A 21,169-nucleotide genomic window follows, 5' to 3' on the forward strand; every position below is an offset into this window, starting at 1 on the left:
ACCTCCATAGCTCTTGTCCTCAATGTCAGATGATATGAATGCAGCTTATCGCTCCATTCTCGGGAAATATACGGTCCGTTCTTCAACCCGTGGGCTCCGTATGGTTCCTGACATGGATCACAACATCTCATTTCTCTTCTGCACCCAAGAAGAAGAGAGAGGAAGAGAGTGAAATTGATGGAAGAAATAGGAAGAAAATAACACACTGAGACTGATGTTTACATGACGCTTGCTTGACATTAGAAAACAAGTTATTGTTCGATTTTCTGACTAAAACAGAACTTTTAAAATAAATGTTAGTCTGACTGATATTATACTCAATCACATTTCCCAAAGTTTGATTAACACACCCAGATAATGGGATTGGGAGTTTAATTACTATTGCATGTATACTTCAGGCCTTAAAACACAGGTTTGGTACAGGTTTGCTTAAACACTTAGGTATTGTGATGGTAGAAATAGAACTAAAGAGGTTAACAAATTGGCAAAATAAGGCATTTCCATTAAACTAGTCAGAAATCAAGTCTATAGTGTGGAGAAATGGAATAGGGGTGACAAAATAATAATATCATAATAAAACAAGGGGTGGCTATGTATACAATCAAGTAAACAACATTAATTGATCAATACAAAATATAGGAAGGTCATGAAAACGAGAAATATTCTGTAATCAAATAAGGTCATTAGCATTAAACAATACACTCCGAATAATACAGGCTTATGTGAACTGTACATGCTTAAGAATCTACTGGAAAAACTAAGTGATCCTCACTCCGGAGCAGAAGGTGGCAACAATGGACATTTATGCAGGTTTACAACTGCTGGTTAAACCCTAAAAAGAAGATGATGAAGATGATGAAGAAGAAGAAGCTGGTATAAAGACACAGAATGATGCTCAATATGCTCACAACGAGCTGCCAGCCAGAGTTGTTTTGGTCAGTAATACGTCAACGTGAAAATGCCTTATACAAGCTGAAAGGGGGCGTATTGCTCCACGGCATATTGGAGGCAGACACACTTCATTCAATTAATGGATTACCTGTTCGTGCTTGTATACTCGGACAAGGACAATAGCCCAATTAAACAGTGTAATCGAGCTACAACCGTAGCTACACTTTAACTGTGCATAGAAACATACTGACTGAAACTACTAAGTAAGAGTAAGAAAGCAAGACAAAGAGCCAGCAAGAGAGAGAGCTCCATCTGTGGCAGTGTAAGAAACTGTAGCTGGAACAATTTGCATGTGTAAAATTAGCCCCCTGCATCATTGTCCACAGCCCTGTTGGCTTAGCAGCATCCCTGATCCCACTTCTTTGTTTTCACTGAAGAAGGAGGCCAGCAGGCTGTTGGAAGCCCAGAGAGAATTAGATAGTCAAATTGACTCCTGCACTTTAATCTGAGTCTTTTTCTCATTCACTCTCCTCCTTTTTCCCCCCTTCTTTGTTTTCTCGTAGCTTTTTGCTTTGGCTGTTCTCTTAAGTCCCCCTGCCTGCACTCTCTAAATCCCCTTGCATACAGAATTTGCAGTCTTCCTTATTAGGATACATTTGGCTGTAGAGACAGTTGTATTGCATTCCCAGGTGAGTTGGGAATGATTTGCTATTCGCTCCTCTGGCTATGGGTTTACTTCGACAAGCATAGACAGAGAGTGAAGGAGGAGAGGAGGACAAGCAGTCTCTCTCTCTCTCTTCCCTCTGTCTATTAATGTCCCCCCCATCCCTATTCTTTCAGCACTGGGATGCAGCAGTGGTTCCCAATACACATGTTTAAGGGCTAAAGGTTTGGAAGTCGCTATCCAGGATGGATGGGGGATTTGCGTTCCTCTTGTGCTTGAAGGCTGCTGTGAATGCAGCCAACCGCCGAGCTAGCTGTTAGTTCTGGCAGTTTGGATGGGATGCCTCTGGGACTGTGCTTGTGCTTGTCTCTAAGAGTCTTTGCAGAGACTTTGCCAGCATGAATTAATGGAGGATAAACTGAGAAGCTTTTTTTCTTCAATTTCAGGAGACTGCTTGTCATTTTTTGTGACATTCCCCCCCCCCCCCCCCCTGCATGCGTGTAGAGAGAGTGAGAGGGAGAGACACAGCAAACATGTCCTCCTGCTCGGTCACACCTGATGTGGATAAGTCGTGTACTGGCTGTTTGGGCTGGGTCAGGTTGGTTTGCTGGTATCGACAGTTTGGCCTTGTCTGGCTATAGCTCTGGCTGGCTGCTCTGGCCTTCTATAAATCAGCCTTCTATAAATCAGGGCCAATTACCACGGTGCTGCACAGCCGCCTCTCCTCCAGTCGCAGGCTTGCCCTGCAGAGGGCACGGAGGAGGAAGAGAACGAGAGGAAGAGAGGCAGAAAAGCCACAACCCTGCTGTCTTTCCAATTACTGTTTTAGCTTCTCTGTGTTTTGCAAACAATGTTTACCCACATGGAAAGCTTCCTTGTTTTTATATAAGCAGTTATAGCACTTATATAGCATATAATTACCATGGGAATTAAAAATAAAGCATCTTAGCAGGTGCTGCAGAGATGCCATATTATTAAAGCTGGATATGAAATGTGTCATATAATCAATTAATTATGCGTTCCTCATTTATAAAAAAACTAATTTTTTTCTCCTTTATACAAACAGGCAACTAATTGCAAATTAATATTTGCAAGGGTCACAAAAGTGTATGATGTGTCACTAATCTGAAAAAGAAGCAAAACGATCAGACCTGACAGATTATGCGTTTGTGTGTACACAATAAGGGACAATACGCATTTTACCCTGTTAAAATTGCTGTATAAATGAGAAAAATATTTCATTTCTGAAATGTTTAGTGGGCATTTGTTGCAGGTCAATATTGTGTGCAGCGACTGAGCGTCGCCAGGGAAAACGAGATCCAAACACTGGTACACTGCGAAGCATAGTGAGAGTCGTGTGGAGCCGATAGGCTTAATTAATCAGCGTTGTGTGAACTCATTTGACAACGATTTGGATGTAATATGCAATTTGTTTCTATTTAAAAGTTACGCACTACAGTTTTAAATCAACAAGTTATGATCTCCAAGCACATATACAATAAAAATGAGTGTGCGGGTGCTGTATATGAACATGCAAATCAGGTCTAATACTGGATTCACACATAATCAATGGTGTTAATGCTTGGTGGAGGGCCAGCCTTAGTATAGCTATCAGTTATATATGTAGAGGTTGAGGTATAGAGGTTGGGGTCGTACCTATGTTCATCTTTTTATAAAAAAAGGGTCCCATGTTCCCCACTTTGTGGAAGCCTGGGTGTGGAGCTCCAGGGTAAAGGGTTAGGGTTAGGGTAGGGTAGGGTAAGGGTAAGGGTAAGGGTTAGGGTTACGTTAAGGGTAAGGGTTAGGGTCAGGGGTAGGGTCCTATGTTCCCCGGGTCCTTTTGGGTGATCAGCGGGGAACATAGAGCCCTTTTTTAGAGAAAGGGTCCTATGTTCACATACAAAGCGGGGAACATAGGACCCGGGGAACATAGATACAGTCCCCAGAGGTTAGCAGAGGAGTGTCTGTCATGGCTAATTATGTAGCTATTGTCTCTAAAGTACAGGTGATGTGATGTCCGGCCATTGTTTCATGCACGTTGTCCATCAAACAACATTGGTAACGGGGGCAGCAACCTTGTCCTCGAGCTTTGTTTGGGCTGTGTAGTGTATGAGCCAGATGTTGAACATGATTTGAGTGGCTGCCACCCTTTGCTGGGATATTTGCCCAACGTGATTTGATTGGCTGATGCCCGAACGAGAAGTGTTTCAGTAGTAGTTTCCACCTCGTACAGCATGACAAACAGGGTATGCTGTCCTTGTCTTGAATATGCAACACATGCGTTGTGTACACTCAGCCTTTGAAGCCTACGATAGATATTATCATTTTCACTTAATGCACTCATAAACATTCTGTGGCATGTCACTGAGGCTGTGAACTCACACTCAACTGACTGGGTAAATTGGGGCTGTGTAAACCATTCTGCTTGTCTAAAATATAGTGCAGCAAATTGAAATCCCCAGTAAGCCTCTGTAGCAGCATGTCACAGCTGGGTAGGGAGGAGGGAAAATGGAGGTTTTTCTCATTTACCACCTGGAGATTTTTGAAGTGTCATAACCAGCTATTCTCCAGCACTCTCCACCATTTCTGCCTTGAACTCTTTTTATCTTGCTCTTTTCTCTATGTCGCTCTCTCTCTCTCTCTATCTCTTCCTCTCTTGTGTTGCTGAATTGCACTTTGTCAAGTGTTGTATTCAATCCTCATCATTCTGACACATGAGGCCTGTGTTTATTATATTTTTGAGAAGCCGGATATTATGGGCCACCAGGGTGAGGGTAAACAGAGTCACAAAACCATCCGGAAGGACAAATAATCTCAGTTGTTAACCTCCTGTGGGGCGACCATGAGGAAGGCAAGGAGATGGCTTGATTTAAAACGGGAAACAATGTTGGTAATGTGCTGTTATTTTATCTGTGCTTAATTCTTCAGTTAAGTGTGTGTGTGTGCGCGCGCATACACTGTACATAACAAATGTGGCCATTGTGATTTTCTTAATGACACACAGTATTTTATTCGACTCAAGGTTCCATTCAATATCCACTCGATTTAAAAAGCGATGGAGCATGACCACGTCAACAACCAAAACATTGCCTACTTTATATTCTATTGCATGAATGGGAAATTAAATATATGAATGTTATAAATGAGCAGCCCCAGTGCAAACAGTTAGTTGATGTGGGTAATTGGGGGAATTATTATTTGATAACAGCAACAATACGTTGCCCTATACTCCTCTTCCAGAGTCCACTTTTGCACTCCTCAAATAGTCCATAGAATTTAAAAAAAGAACTTTTGAATAACGTGAGAAAAAAAAAAAGCTACTCCCTTCCAACCCCACACGGGTCTCAGTTGAGAGTTCGGATGAAAACTTAAGCACCCATTCCATCTTTCATCCCGCAGGGGACTCTTTTCTCTCCCCATGGATAACCTTGCCATTTGCCCTCTTGTCCAACACTGTAAGTAATGAGCTGGTTTTGACCCTCCATGCCTCATTGTGTAAGATTTGAGCTTCTGACCTTAAAAAATGAAAGCGAATCGATAGGGCGGGACACGTGAATTCCAAAGCCCAGGATGCAAGCCAATCCCGGAGCCGTGGGAGGAGGAGGGTAAGGGGGAGAGCTGTGAATATTACTGAAGGGCTAAAACAAAAACGAAAGCCTGAGATATGACACGGAGGCTTGCAATTAACCTCTAGAGATGACAGTGACTCTGTTTAGTGTCTCCTCTCGCACTGGTGAATTTGTTTCCGTGTCACACAGTATGTTAAGTATGTGTGTAATTTAAGCTGAAGTGGACGAAGAAAAATTAAAACAAAGAGGTGAGCGGAGGGGGAGGCAAGGTGACAGGCTCAAAGTCGATGCTTGAACTGCAGCTGTGCGTGTTCCTGTGACTTTTGAGTGGGAGAAAGAAACTCCCATGGAGCACTCAGGAGATTAAGATTCTTCTGTTCTACATGGATTCATGAATGACTGCAGAGTAGTTTTGCTTTTTTTTCATTGTAGCCTGTGCAACCAAGGCTACCAAAACAGTATGAGGCGTCTCATGGAGGAGTAGGAGGTAAATTGGAATTTTGGAGTATTCAAATAACCAGATTAAAGATTTGAGGTCAAAAACATTTAATTCTCACGTTTTAAAGCTAAAGGGTTCTCAGTTTGAGTCCTTTCTGTACAGAGTTAAGGTTTAGGCTTATGTTCTTCTCATATTTATGCAGGATCTCAACAGGTATTCATGCGCCTGCTTACAGTTCACAGACAGAATGGTTGTTTGTCTGTTTGTTAGACCTCAGATACACCTGTCAACAACCTGGATGTATGGATTGATAAATGGATGTATTTCTTAGACAGCAAAATCATATAGAAACAAAGGAATTAATGCTTTTTATTTGGTAAAATCCACATAAATGTAAAGTCTCACATATGTAAAGTACACAATTGTGAATGGAGATAAGAGAGTTTACATATAAACCATGTTAAGTACCAGCATTGATAGATTTCCTTCTTACCTTAAATTTGGTTTAGACCTAACAATTATTTAAGACTTGGAGTTGGAGTCGTTGTATGGGTTTCTAGTAGCTTGTTGTTTATGCACATTTATTTGCATGTTTCTTCTTGAATTAAAACATTTGGGAGTTTTCATTCAAGTAGAAAATTCCCAAAAACTTGGAGAACAAAGTGTTTCACTTGTGGGAGGGGAAATGGTTCTCATATTGATAAGAGGTAAATAGGCAAATAAGTGCAATGGAAAATAAATGGAAATTGATATTTACAATTTACAATTTAAATCACTTGATTCAAACGTCACTGGATTGAACTGCTTTGGAAAGAAAATTGTAAACAGCAGATGACAGGAGGTATGTGTGGACTGAGAATCACATTACCCAGCTTTGTGCAAGAAGCAACTATTACTAGATGTAACCATCTGTTGTGCCCCACTTTGCACCACCTATTGCTTATAAGTCCCAATATTTACTGAGTTTTGGTCAAAAACTGAGTGATGCATTTGAATGGAAACCAGGTTACTGGCTGGACGAGCTTCTTGCGTGACAAAGGAGTCCCCGTATTATCATGTGTGTTTGTACAGTGTGTGCGTCCGGCACAGTGAGTGGCTAACCATCAGTTCCACTTAGCTCAGCGTGGCAATTAGCTGTCCATTGATGGACGTGGCTCCCTCTCCACGCTCCAGGGACCCCGGCTCTTTGTCTGAAGAGGGGAAGGCGACACGCTGGCATGGCACACACGCTTAAAATAGCGCATCAAATCAGCCATGCTCCGACTGCCGCTGCTAACGTGTAGGGCGAATTGGAGGGCTAATGGTGTGTGTGTGTGTGTGTGTGCGTGTGTGTGTGTGGAAGTACACAGTCTTGAGGTGCTCTCTTGGGAGAATGAAGGGTTAACATGGTTAACTGGAGCTGGTGGTATTTATTCATGTCCCCCTTCACCCTGACCATTTTTTTTTTTGCTTTTTTTCTGTTTCATCCATCACTCACTTACTTTATTGCAGTGCACATCGTTTCTCTTTCTCCTTCCCTCCTCTCTCCTTTTTCACTCTCTCCTAGTGTTTCTCCCTCTCTCTCTTTTTCACTCATGCCTACGGGCCCTGGTTCTCTCTGTCTGTCACTATGTGCAGTGTCCCTGCAATAGAGATATAAATGGGCTGTGAGCAGGGGGCCCTGACTCCTATACCATAAATCTACACTAACAGCACAACAGGCACATGAGGAGAGCAAAGGAGGCGAAACAGAGGGAGGAAAAAAGGGGAAAGGGGGGGCTGCATCACATATCTAATGCATTTTGAATATATTTATAATACAGATTATACTGAAAAAACACATTCATATTGAGATGTTTATGAAATAGGCTGGTGAGGATTACTGCATCAAGATATCACACCCTTGGAGGTGTAAATTGTTTTACAGTGAAATGAAATTGGTTTTGAGGGCATGAATAGTAAGCAGGAAGTTGCCATCATTTAAAGCTGTTTATAAGCTGCTGGAAGCCTTATGAACCATCATTTCACAGAGTCTCCCTGTCGAACTGTTTACTTAAGGTTTTTTACGGGGGAAAAAAGTTGAAAAGTTTGCACTATTGACCACATTCCAATGTTTTGTTAAATGATGATAACACTGACTGGCTGAAGAAAACCAGCTGCAAATAATTCATTGCATCAATGGGTGACAAAACCAATTCAAAAGAGTGTCTATTGTGATAACTGCGATAACATTTATCTGGTGTGATCTTTTTTTTTGTAATTGAAAACATATACACCTCTCATTCCTCTTCTGCTCTCTCAGAAATGTCCGATTCTTGTATATCCTCACCCTCACCGCTGCGCTCTTATCTTTCCCTTATCACTTACCAAATTAAACCTATTTTTGGTTGTTTATATACTGAATCTTTCCCCTTCTCTCTCTTCTTTTCCCAGCAGCCCTATGCTCCACCCCCTCATCCAATGGCTCCTCCCAGCCCCAGCACCAACAGCTGCAGCCAGGGAGGGGCGGAGCAGCTGAGTAAGACCAACCTTTATATCAGAGGCCTACCACCTGGCACCACCGACCAGGACCTCATCAAGCTCTGCCAACCGTAAGTGCTGGGAACCATTACAGTTAAACGCAGGGGCTGGGCTGTCAAACACATCAGCCCCACTTTGTAAATCTGAGCTCAAACACTCGATTTTCGTATTTGTTGCATCCTTATGTTCTTTGTCAATTATCGTGCGGTTCTCATCGCTGTATGTAACAGTGCGTGGACTGCAGTACTCCCAGCTCACATGTCAGTGTAGCCTCCATAAATGTCTTCCATGCTGATTTATATTAGGTGGAAACTCAAAGTTTCCTCATAAATTGTCCTGTATATTCCAGGTTAATGTAAATGTTATCAGGAACAAATGATGATTTGTCACTCATCATGAACATGTCATTTCCTCCCTTCAGTTGATATTGTGCATACGTTTTGTTTTTAAATGAATACAGTGGATGTCCTAATTTTAGCTGTCATCTTTAAAAGCTCTTAATGGAAACATTATGTCAATTTGAATAAGATAAAGATGTTTAATGTAGGGGGGAAAACTTCTGTGCGCTTGTACCACAGTCGAAATAAGTCGAATGGGGAGATTTCTTCTGACAAGATCATATTTCAGTAACTTGCTGAATAAATAGCTGACAGCCTCGAGACACAAGAGACATTTTGTGCAGATGATGGTGTACTTAAAGAAGATGGAATGCCCATTTGTGTTTGAAAAGATTCACAGTAGCTATATCTCAGTGGGGCAACTTGACGTTTTACTACCGCCACACAGCAAGAACGCTCTTGGTTGGAATTCCACTTTGAACCTGGGCCGTCCTGTGTCCTATTCTCCTTGTGTTTGTATGGGTATCTCCAGGCGTGCAAACTTCCTTCCGCAGTCCAAAGACATGGAAGTGTTTAGGTTCATTGGAGACTCTAAATTGCCTATAGGTGAGAAAAGATAAGCTGTTTAGATAATAGATGGATAGCCACCATTCATGGTCAACTTGAACCTACAAATATTTATTAATCGCAGGCTGTCGCTCATCGAGATGAAAAACTATATACCATAACTACCATGTTACCATAACACTGTGCCACTGTCAGGCAATATTGGCATAATCTATTGTACAAGATTCCTCAGAGATTTGTTGTTTCATCAGTGTGAATTTGTAATAAAATAAGTGTAGACAGTATAGTGAAAGACAAGCTGTCGTGATAGGCAGGTATTGCTGCACAGTATATAGAGTGAGTGTGACTTATTTAGGCTCCTAAATGGCAACCTGATCAAACTGAAAAGCTCACCTCTCATAGGCGGCCTCACACACACCATTAAACTGCTACCAACTCTGAAGATTCTACAGACACACACACACAGAGCACTCATAAAAATCTACCAAATGCTCTTGATTGAGAAAACAAACACATACACACACACACACACACACACACACACACACACACACACACACACACACACACACCTGCCCACACACAGCTTAATAAGGCAGAATAAAGCTTAGATTGGCCCATCTCCCCCAGGAATCACAGACCAAGACCTCATCAAGCTGTACACAGTCACAGGGGCTTTCTTTCTATCTGTGTCTCTGTCTCTCTGTCTCTCTCTCTCCCTCGCTCTCTCTTTCTCTCTCTCACACACACACACACACACACACACAAGCAGCTTTGTTCAGCTCCATTAGGCCCTTTCACTTCTAAAATGGTGAAAAGGGGGTCAAGATCATTAATGGAGACAAGGCCAGCAGATTGTGAAATACAGACCATGAGTGAGTCTGTCTAGTTGCATAACCTTTTCTTGGCCATATTTCCAGAAATGTCCTGGTCAAACATGGCCAATTATTCAATGATCCTTTGGAGACGGGAACTCGCTGTCCAGTATATTTGGTAATGCTCCCGGTAACCATGTCATAAGTCATGCATTTATTCTTGATACTGACCCATAGAAATTCCATTAGCCTGAAAGGCAGCCTGATAAGATTTGGAAAAGCACTCAGCATTTTGACATTGCATATCTCTTGCTTAGCTCTCCGATCCACTCTGTCATACAGAGTTGGACAGTTTGAATTAAATGTTCAATTCCATATGAACTTGAATGTCTCGAGTATAACTATTGGGACGGGCAAATCATGTGGAGACCCAGGGAGTGTGAATGTTTTTTAGTATAGTTTTGCATTCTATTATTTCTAATTTATATTTTCTCTGCTCTGACCTGACTTTGTCTGCTATGGCCTGGAGTTTTTTTGTGCTGTCCTCTAGTGGCTGTCCTCTTGTTTAGCTGCTTCCAGGGCTGAAATCTCTCCTATTTCTTATATTTCCCATCCTTCACTCTGTGTGTATCGCCTGCATAAGAGCCCCCAAGGTTGCTTGAGGTGTGCCAATAAAAAAAAAACTCCAGTGCCCTGAAACTTTAATTAGCCAGACTGTGTTTCAGTAGTTGGCGGGTGGCAGCATTCAAGAAAAGGTCATGCAACTGTTCTGCAGTCTGCAGCACCCTGGGTCTCCCTTAGGTTTATTCCCAGATGCCCAGTCCCCCTCCAGCATTAAGCACCCCCTCTGCTGGCCCTCTGCCCATCAGCTCTCCCAGGGAGACCTCATGTTAAACATAAATGCTCACGAAATGTACTGTAGTTTTAGGAAAATGAGAACTCTGGGAGTTTAACATAAGCCAGGCAAGCAATTTTTCCTCATCAGTATCATAGGTCTTTGTGCTCTCTCATGGCTTACTGTGTGCGTGTGTGTGTGTGTGTCCAATTCTTGTGAGTAGTCATAGTGAGATAAGTAAAAGCTGAATCTTGGGTGTGGGATTGTCATGCCACACGCTTTGAGAGGCAGCTCTTGCCACCTTGGTGCACCAGTATATCTTAAAAGAGAGCATGATGTCGCCAAACTGATGCATTCTTGACATCAGGCCATATTGTAGTTGCTGATTGGAGGCTGTTGCACGTTGCCAGAGAGATGCCAAAAGAATAAATGCCTTCTACTCTGGCTGTAACCCCATCTTTGTGAACCTGTCACACGTTCAGTAAACCCCATCAAGGCCTGCCAACCTCCCTGAATCCACAGTTCTCACATAGAATACAGAAATACAAAAGTTTGTCACAACTTTCTGTTGTAACAAATACAACACATCTGTTTGCTTTGGCCAATGTTAATTCGCTACAATGCCATGTATCATTACGTAAGCTCCGAGCATAAAATACATCCATGTAGAGGTAGCATTATCACATATCTCATTAAATGCAGAAAAGAACAATGTATAATAGTAAATCATAACAGCAGAATGGTAAATGCAATATTATTCCATTGTTAGTACAAAACTGTTATTTTGGTGTTGTTAATATGCTCTTGGATGATGACAACTATACTTGTCTGTGATGAAGCTGTGGATTTACAGATGTCCACAAATGCAATGTCATGTTGCAACAGCTGACGTCCTTCCTCAGCTCTTAGTAACCAAGTTCAAATGTTAGAGACACAAATATGCAGTCAACAATAAATGGGAATGCCATTTTTTTCAAGTGACCAGCCACTGCGCTCAACCGCTTTGTGGTTGCTGGGAGCAATAGTAAAGTCAGAAGAACACCAAAGTTCTCACAGCAGTTGGAGTTGCATGCAGAGAGCTGTTGAATGAGTAATTAAATAGATTTGGGTGGGTGCTTAATCTCTGTTTTGTTCAGCTGGCTGGATGTTGGGTTCTCGCAGCCGTCAGCCTGATATATGGGTGTGGAGAAGAGGCCAAAGGAGTGGAGTGGGGATTTGTTGGCTCAACACCCAGATAGCGAGAGGCCGTCCTACTTGCCTGGCAGTCTCTATGAGTGGATGGATGGATGAAGGGATGGATGGTTGGATGGATAGTACAGACGCTACTGTGAGAAATATTCCTTGGCCTAACCAACTAGTTTGAGGTTCTGTCCCAACATTAAGCTCAACAACAAAGCCATCCAACCCAAAGAACAATGTGGCCAGAACATCCGCCCATGCCAACAAAACCAATACGAGCCCCAAACACCAGATATTAGGCTGCGTCCACATTTTTCTTGTTAGCAATCCAGCACCCAGGAGAGGCATAGAGAGAATGGGAGCAGGTTGTTGGGCAAACTGTTCAAAGTAAGAAAGAGAGCATTTTTATGAGGGTCCACAACTGGAATAACAGAGACCTACAGTTCACATTTTACCTGCCAGCAGCCCAAATCCATAACTCAAACTGCAAATAAAGTGAAAGGACTCTTGAGGTCCCGAAACCCCCAACCTCTTACCCCTCCTCTCCTTCCTCTACAACCCTACCTCCTTCTCGTCTGATTTTCCCTCCCTCCCTTCTCCTTTTGGTTCTCTTCACCCGATTTTCAGCCGTGGCGAAGTCACAGCTGCACCCCTGTTCGTTCTGGCTTTCCCCCCCATGCCACAGCCTGATCAAACGGACAGAGTGAGCCAAATCAAGCGCTAATCACCAACAATTGTCCAAATAACCTTTCCTGTGTGTGCTGAGGGGACTGCTGTATGGGGAAGACTAGAAAAGGAGGGGTCACGAGGTATGCTAAATAGAGAAATTGAAGGGAGAAGAAGGGAGGGGTGACCCTGGGACCACCTGTTTTTATGAAGCAGAGGCCAGGGCACTTGGCAGTGGCACATTATCCCTATAATGACTCTCTGAGGTCTACGCTTGACATTAGCTGTCTAGCTATCAAAGGCAGCCTATCCACTGTGCTTCATCAAACTGACAGTGGGGAAGAGCAGTGTGAACAAAGGCAGTGCAGTCCAGCCTCAAATGACTAGACCTTCTTAAAACGTCCTGTCACTTGCCCAAACCTAAATTGTAAAGGAAAAGGAAAACTGCCCATAGGATACTTTATTAAGTTACGCAGATCATCTAGTAAGGGGCAGGCATGGCATCTACTGTTTTCTTCTGCTGCTGTAGGCCTTGAACTTCAAGGTCTGACTTGTTCATCAGAGATGGACTTCTGCAAATGGTTATTTGACTCACTGATCCCTGTCTATCATTTCAAACCAGTCTGGTCATTCTCCTCTGACCTCTGGCACCAACAAGGCATTTTCACCCAGAGAGCTGCCACTCACTAGATATTATCTCTGTTTCAACCTAGATATGGTTGTGTGTAAAAATCCCAGTAGATCAGCAGTTTCTGAAATACTCAGACCAGCATATCTGACACCAACAACCAAGCCACATTCAAAGTACTTCTCCATTCTGTTGCCTGGTACTTCACCAGGCTGCTTTGATCATATCTTTATTCTAAATGCACCGACTGGCTTCCATGTCATTGACTGATTCGATATTTGCTTGAACAAGCAGTTTCACAGGAGTATCTGTAGCCACGAAATGTACATTTGCAAACACGGTCTGCTCATTTTAGTTTTCGTAGGCTGATGAGTAGCAATACTTTGCTTTACTTAATTACTTTAACAGCAATAATGCTTACTGTTAGTTGATTGCGGTTAATGTTATTTGTTATTAACATTTATTGAAACATTTTCAGCTTCAAAATGTTGAAAAAAAAAGGTATAATGTCTTTTAGAGGCATTTTAACATTCCTCGAAAATCATTTATTTAATTCAAACTCTTAACTTCTCACCTTGCTGCAGTGATTTAGAGGTTCACCCTAGGGTGGTGACATCACTGTTGGACATGGTTACAAGTTTCAGACCACACCTCTGACCACACCTCAGATAATGTAATTAAAGGTATGGTTGGACGTCCTGGAAAAACTGTTTGAGCAGGCTACATTTTGAATTCTAAAGCCCAAGCCCCTTTCTTCCCTCTAAAGCTACGCCTCTAAATGCTTGTTCACAAAGAGCATTGCGTTGGTTACACACAGATTCACGAGCAACACAGTGGCAGTAACTTTTCGTTGATGCTAACTTTTTTGGATACTTGTTCAAATGATAATGCGATGCTGAAAAACAACAAATAACACATAAAGTTGACCTACCTGTCCAGTAGAAACAGGGCCGGCATGCAGCCGGCCCTGGGCTTTCTGGGCTTCCAGTTGTCACCACTGCTCAAACGCATCATCGATGTTCACTCTGGTCCTGGATCACTCTGCATCAGCCATGTTGTTGACCGTAGCTTTGCCAAAAAAGCTTTGTTTGCGACTAACACCTGTTGTTGGCACCTTTTCTGCCATAACGTTTTCTGCAACTGTCTAGTGTCTCGTTGAGTGTTTAGCAAGCTAGCATAAGCTTTTCTGAACATGTGCTACTAGTGCATGAAGAGGGTGGGCAGGGGGACGCGGGCAGATGGCAGTTTGATTGATGCATCACGATCCAATTAATTAGTTTGGGCTGTTCATATGATTGGATGTTGTTTTTACAGGCATGTCCTTTCCACAGGTGACTGACTTTCTTCATTGTTTGTGACAATGCATTAATTAATTGGTTACAATCGGAGTGTGAAGGGGATTTTAAGCAATACAGTAAAAAAAAAAAAATGCTCCAGAAAACGATCTCCCACCCTAGGACCTGTTCTTCAGCCTAATGGTATGTTGCTCTTAAAAGCTGAAGTAGTCCACCTTTTTGCAATTACAATTTTATAGCACAAAAGAAATGCATTAATTCATAACCAGAGAGAGAAGAGCTTTCACCTGGTATCTTATTTAAATGCAACACTAGCTCTGAGGAGAAGTACCTGTGTCCTTACCAGCATTTTACTCTTGCTGTGTCTATTTTAGTCACCATATAATTCACCTAGATCTACTAAGGACACATACGTTCCCTTTTTCCTCTTTAATAACCAACATGTTATATAGGTTTTTTATTGGCTAGTCATATGAATTGTTGGTAAAGCCTTAATAGCGACTCAGAGGCTTGTCCACTGAGGTCTATGTCTTTCTGTTGCTTCATCTGTTTCTCCACCTGTTTTCCTGGAACGCCCGTCTGCATCCCCGCACTTTATTATCGGGGCCAAATTGTGCGTCACTCAGAGCAAACAGAGATAGTTGAGCTCAAATTCCAAAAAGTAGTGAGACAGCCACAAGAATGTCCAAAATAAACAAATCTTACAACTTAATTCTGAGCAGGAACATCTGTTAGTCGTGACATCAGAGCCGTCTGTGCTCGCTCTCGTCTGTGTGAACACGGCTGTCTTTTCTTTCTCACTTTACTGTTCTTCTCTCCGCCCTCCGCTCACTTCTCTCTCATCTGCTTTCTCACGTCGAGTCATGACGTTAATCTCTCCGCTCGAGCAGAAGTGACAGTTATTTCACTGGCCAGACCAAACGAACTAAAACACAACGCCTTTTTCCTGCTCGAACATCAATTTAAGAGCAGAGGCGAGCGGAGAAGCTGATTCGGCCTAAGGGCGTTTTGTTTGAATTATTTATCCCCCTAATTACTGTATACATGACATGCAGACATTTTGCCTAGTAAGAGGTAGGAAAACACTTCTTCCACACTTGCATATTTAATCTGAAGCTCTAACATTTATCTTAAATAAACATCGTTTTCCTTAATCCAAAATATGCAGTTATTGATACTTTCTTTTTAGATCGCCTCCAAGAATCAATAACATATCAGCAACCATAAAAGGGTCTACTCCCCACAACCCCACCCTCGATTGCATGTCAGACTTGACTTCAGCTGGACAGCAGAACACAGCATACCGGTAGCAACAGAACAGGCAGCTGAGTCTCTGGTACAACAAGATTTAAGCTCTCTATCTGTCCCTCCTCCCTCTCCCTTCTTCTGTGTCCATTTCCCTCATCTGACCACCCCTTTCATTTGAAGCAGTATCTGGAAAGTAAAAAAAACGCTGCACAGATCAGATGTGGTCATTTGTGCGTGTCAGGCAGCAGTTCATGGCATGTTGGTTTGACAGGTCGGACACTGCCAAACAAACAGAGGCGATTCCGCAAAGCTGGACGCCGACCAGTGTGTGTGAGAGTGAGAAAAGCGAGAGGCTGTAAATAGCTACACTCAGAACAACAGGGTGATGCGTCTTGCTGTCACTTACCCTTTCTCTTGACTTTTCCTAATGCTCACGCTCAGTCCAGAGCGCTTTTCTTTTGGACGTTGTGTCTGAACATCTTTTCTTTGCATCCTCAGCTCAGGCAAAAAAGTCTGTGTCTTCTCCAGCACACTACCGCCACACAGATTCCCTGGTGTCAACTCTGTTACAGAAACATTTTGGGAAATATCAATCCTCACTCACCAATGGTCACACTCAGAACACAATAGCTTAAAATAGCTATTGTAAGCTATTCTAACTGGAAACACTGGGAAGCAACTGTCCTCACTCCTCATTTACGTATATCTGTATACATACAAGGATATTTCACTTTATCCCTGCATAAAGTGCCCGTTTTTGCAAATGGGACCTTAATAGCTATAGGTAAAGACAGCAGGTTAAAGGTCAGCAGCTAAAATGTGTCATAGTCTCCATGCACATTCATGCTGGTATGTACTGTATTTAAAGGACATTACCCCCAAACTGCCTGCTCCATGGGAAGGAGTCAGTGATCACTGACAGCTGTCAGCTATCAAAACAGTTCCTCTATTTATTTCCCCTCGTCATTGTATTAATACTTCATTTTACATGTCTCTGCCATTTGCTATTTGTTTGTGTCTTTGATTCTCCTTTTCCCTTCTTACCTTTATTTTTGTGAGTTTTATTTAAATCCATCAGAACCTTTATACTGCACCTTTCTAAAAATAGTTCATATTTATGAAGCTTTGGGTTTTTCCTTTCTTCATATTGTCCTTTCCACTCTACTCTGTCGTTCTGCTCCCTCCTCAGGGAGTATCATCATCTCTTTTTAATTTTTCACAGCACAAACTACATCCATCCTTTTGTCGGCAGTTGATCATGAAAGGCCTTGTTCAGTGCAAGCGAATACATTTCAAATCTGGGGTAAAATCAGTTGTACAGATGCACAGAAACTTGGTTTTGACATCTAAAAGTTATTGGTGAACAGTTCTCACAGAGCAAAGCAAAAACGCTTAAGGTTAGCTGGGTATGTTTCTAGTCGCAGCAGCATTTCACAAAAACATCTATTTATGTTTTTATACATGTTTTTTATCCACAAAGTTGTCTGCTGTCCAGGAAGCTTTACATCTGTCTGAGCCACTGAGACGTGTGAGCTGTGGGACAAATCAGCAGCTATAACACAGGGGACAAGATTCAAGGACAGCTGACTTTCTCTTATATTTGTATGCGTGTGTGTTTACAAATAGTCTCTCATTATTATATTATATATTATATTATTAGGACAAACACAATATGTTGTCTTGTTATTTCATAAAACGAAGAGTGAAAACGCCATTAATCAGTTCACAAATGTTTATTAGCCTCTGGTTGGCTAGTACATATTAGTGACTCCCGACAAAGTTATTCTTGTTGATGCATCAGCAGTTGTTTGTTGCTAGGAAATGGTTGTCTTTGCCTGAGCTAATTGGTACAAGTAACACATTTAGAGAGTTATGAGTGCTTCTTACGAGAGCGCCGACATAACAATTACTCACTTTTTTAATAAAACATGAAGAGTACTTCCTGAGCTTATTAAAAACCTTCAGGGTAATATTTACTGCACATGGCGAGGAGATAATCTGGATGATAGGTATCTGCTGCACCATCCCTGAGCACAAGCACAACCATTACTAGAGATTTGTTTCTATTTTAGTTGCCTTATCTCCATTATACTTGTTCTATCACCTACCAAAGGTGGTAAATTGAAGTTATTGTTCTGCATGGCATAACCTTTGCACCTACCCCAAACCCCTGCACAGGTGTTTAGCCCTGAAGCAGTAAATTCAGTCTCACAGTACACGTCAATTCTCTATGTTTTTTTTCACTCTAGTTAACTTACAGTGCATGAAGCAGTTTACTGAAATTGCATATATTGCATTGCTAGTATGGGTGCATCACAGTCCAAAGGTTCTTGATTCAAATGCTGCTTTGATTGTGTTTGTGTATGGAGTATAATGTACTGTCACTCTCCAGCTACTCTGGCTCCTTCCCACAGACTGAAGACGAGCAGAATAGGTTAGTTGGAGACTATAAACTATAGGCCTGGGTATGAGTTGATGGTTGTCTCTGTATGATTGACCTGTGACAGGCTGGTTATTTGGGATTGCCTCAATTTTTTTCAGTGACCACGGCCCAGTTCAGAGTAAAAATCACACCAAACGCATCAGTGGTCCCGACTCCATTGGGAAACAGATGTTGTGTATTTTTGTTTGGAAGCGTAACTTGCATGAGCCAAGTTGATTCCGTCTTCTCAGCAATGACTTCATCCACATTTTTTTTTGCGTTTCTTACTACAAAACATTACACACAACACCTATTAACTGTCGACGCCGACAGTCAGCAAGTTTGTGGTCCTGCATCCAGTCTGATTTCTCAAGATTGAATCATTGTTAATTGGTTCATTTTCATTTGTTGTGTTTGTGATCTCCCATGTTTCTAAAATCAACTCAACTGTCCAATGGGTTGCTTAACAGTACATGACTTACTTAAAGACACCAGTTTGTTCAGTGCAGACTTTGACAATGTTTGGAAGAAATGCAAGCATATGGATATTCTAACGGTTATTCCATTCACTTGAACTTCTAGTGAATCCTTGAGGTGTTTGGCGACTAAAAAATGTTCATCACTGTTTATCCAACACTGGAAAAAACAGTTGTTTGACCTTTATTTTCATGTTAATATGATCAAGTATGAATTTTATCTTCTTTCGTAAAAGGATGATGTAGAACGCACCACTGTGCCCACCAATATTCACACTTAGGAGCTACATTACATCTTGTTATCATGCAGTGAGAACAAAGATTACATGAACATTTTTGTCTGCTCTTCTTCCGTCTGATTTACTCACTCAAGGTTTATCTTCAAAGTCAGTGAAGAGACTTTATGGTTTATTAGTGCTCAGATGTAAATCCAGACATACGTACTGTATACATTATATACATAAATGATTTGCATGTCTCTTTGCTTATCTTACTGGATCTCCTTTAGCCTTGCCACACATTTGTCCATGCATTAAAATCTGGCCATATCAATAATATAAAATGCTTTAAAAATGAAAGAACCTGCACAAAAAGGAAAGCACACAAACACTTGAATATGAAATTAATAATGCAGGACGTTCAGAGGTGTTAAGTGGTCTGTGTCTCTACATTTTCAAGTCATTTCATGTCGTATAATGAATCGCACACGTACAGACTTATAGAGATTCCCTTTCTGCTGTCCTTTCCTGAGAATCAGCACCTCCACAGTGACACGCAGTTGTTCTGTTCAACTCTTTCTATGCCCTCATACAGTGAAGCGCCACTTCAGTTCCTTAACTCTGATGACAGAAATGGAATATGCATGCATTATTTCATCCAATAAGAGAACGGTTAGAAATAAATGCAGTTCTGGGGTGACATGGGTGTGCATGTGGCGATCTTCTTTAAAACTGTGGCTAGGCTTTTGGCTCGGCCTTAGCTTCAGTGCATTTAACTGTCCAGACAGCTGTCAAATGGATGTCATGTTTTACATCATCACAATTTGTACATTTTCATCAGCCTTAAATAAATTATAAAGCCTCTATTTTTTTCATAGGCAGTTTCATATCTTTTCTTAGGGTTGATCCGATGTTGCATCAGAACGATTGCCATGGGATTCTTATTAGGAGGAAAGCAGAAGGGAGAGGGAGACAGAAGGAGAGAAGTGAAGGATGTAGGATGTGGGAAAGGGTAATGTGAGGGATGCATTGAGCGAGGAAGAGGGCAGGAGAGAGAGAAAAGATGAGAGAGGGGAAGATTTGTGAGGAAGGGGGGGAGGACTGAGGGCCAGTCAGAGATAAGAGCCGGCGAGAGTGATTGAAATAGGATTAGTAGAGACAGGCTCTGCATCCTGGGCCACAGCATCTCAGTGTTAAACCTGCGCTTCACAGGGCCTGCCTCTGTCACATCAAAGCCTCTGCAGGCCTGCCTGGCAGAGAGGTGAAGGAGCTGCCATCAGGGTTGTCCACAGCCACACACACACACACACACACACACACACACCCCCATGAACATGCTGATCACATTCTCCATCCGTCTCCAACATGTTTCCATTATGGCCAAAATGGCTTCTTTCACCTTGTCTTTTTCATCTCGCCGCAGTGTCCTCTCGGTGTGAGTCTGGACCACATCGACGAGCCATCTTTAACATGTAATGAGGCAAACAAGTGATGAGTTGGCATTAGAACACGACTGTCTCCCCACTGAGTCTAAACAAAGTTTTAATGAGAACTTTCCCCTAAATTGTGCCAAAAGTGCTGAGCTTCTAAACTGTATCCCAAACTAAAAGCACTCGTTATTATTTATTTATTTATTTATTTTTTACTTAAAAGCAGGGCAGGCACCTGTGTGCAAGTAAATGAACAGGCATGCAGAAACACATTATAGTTGGCTCTGCATGGACAATAGAGCTGGGTATTCAGTCACTGCAGTGTTCGTGTCATCTAGAGCTGAACAATTGGAATTTGGAACAATGCAGTTAGCAAATTGCAAGGTCCATTTCTATTATTTTGAGTGTTTTCCTGTGTAAATTAAAAAAAAATGGAAGTCATGCATACTGGAAACAACTCATGTCTTTAAATTGTCCTCCATTGTGCGGTGTGGAAATGCTATTTCATTTGATTCACATCTATTACACAATGGATATTGAAGTAGCTTGATAAAAAAAAAATCTGTAAGAAAAAAAAAAACAATAATTACATATTTCTGCCGTATTATTCAGCAGCCCGCTGTCATATATTCCTATAATTTGTGAGTTGTGGTGTGATGAGTTATTATGAACTCATATATTTTCCAGGTAGCTCAGTTAAAGAGCAGCAAGGCAATATTGTTCTATTGTCATATTCACATTATTAAGAATCTTTTGATGTTATCATTTTTTTTTTAATAAGCATTGAAGCATGTATGTTTAATCTTTCAATCAATAATGCCGTTTTCAGACATGAACTCAAATATTAGCTTTCACTCATGATGATCAGACTCTTCCTGTTCCATTATCTGGAATTTTAAAGGTCAGGAACAGACCCCCTGGACAATTTCAGGAAAAGATCTAGACTTCAGTGCACACCTGAAAGCTTGTCCATCTACACTTTGTGTCAAC

At 41.8% G+C, this 21,169-nt stretch overlaps 1 protein-coding gene across 2 annotated transcripts in view; it reads left to right on the top strand.

Annotated features, from left to right (window-relative positions):
- LOC310935752 (RNA-binding motif, single-stranded-interacting protein 3) overlaps window positions 1-21,169 on the top strand; it is a gene marked incomplete at both ends in the record, with an annotated part of 208,341 nt that overhangs the window by 28,448 nt on the left and 158,724 nt on the right. For both annotated transcript variants that reach the window (XM_083899692.1, XM_083899693.1), the window contains one exon: window positions 7,976-8,133. In XM_083899692.1, coding sequence (XP_083755818.1) covers window positions 7,976-8,133 — 158 coding nt within the window. The remainder of the gene's footprint in view (window positions 1-7,975; window positions 8,134-21,169) is intronic.

Source organism: Microchirus variegatus (genome assembly GCF_963457635.1).
Source record: "Microchirus variegatus genome assembly, chromosome: 13".
Taxonomy (NCBI): Eukaryota; Metazoa; Chordata; class Actinopteri; order Pleuronectiformes; family Soleidae; genus Microchirus; species Microchirus variegatus.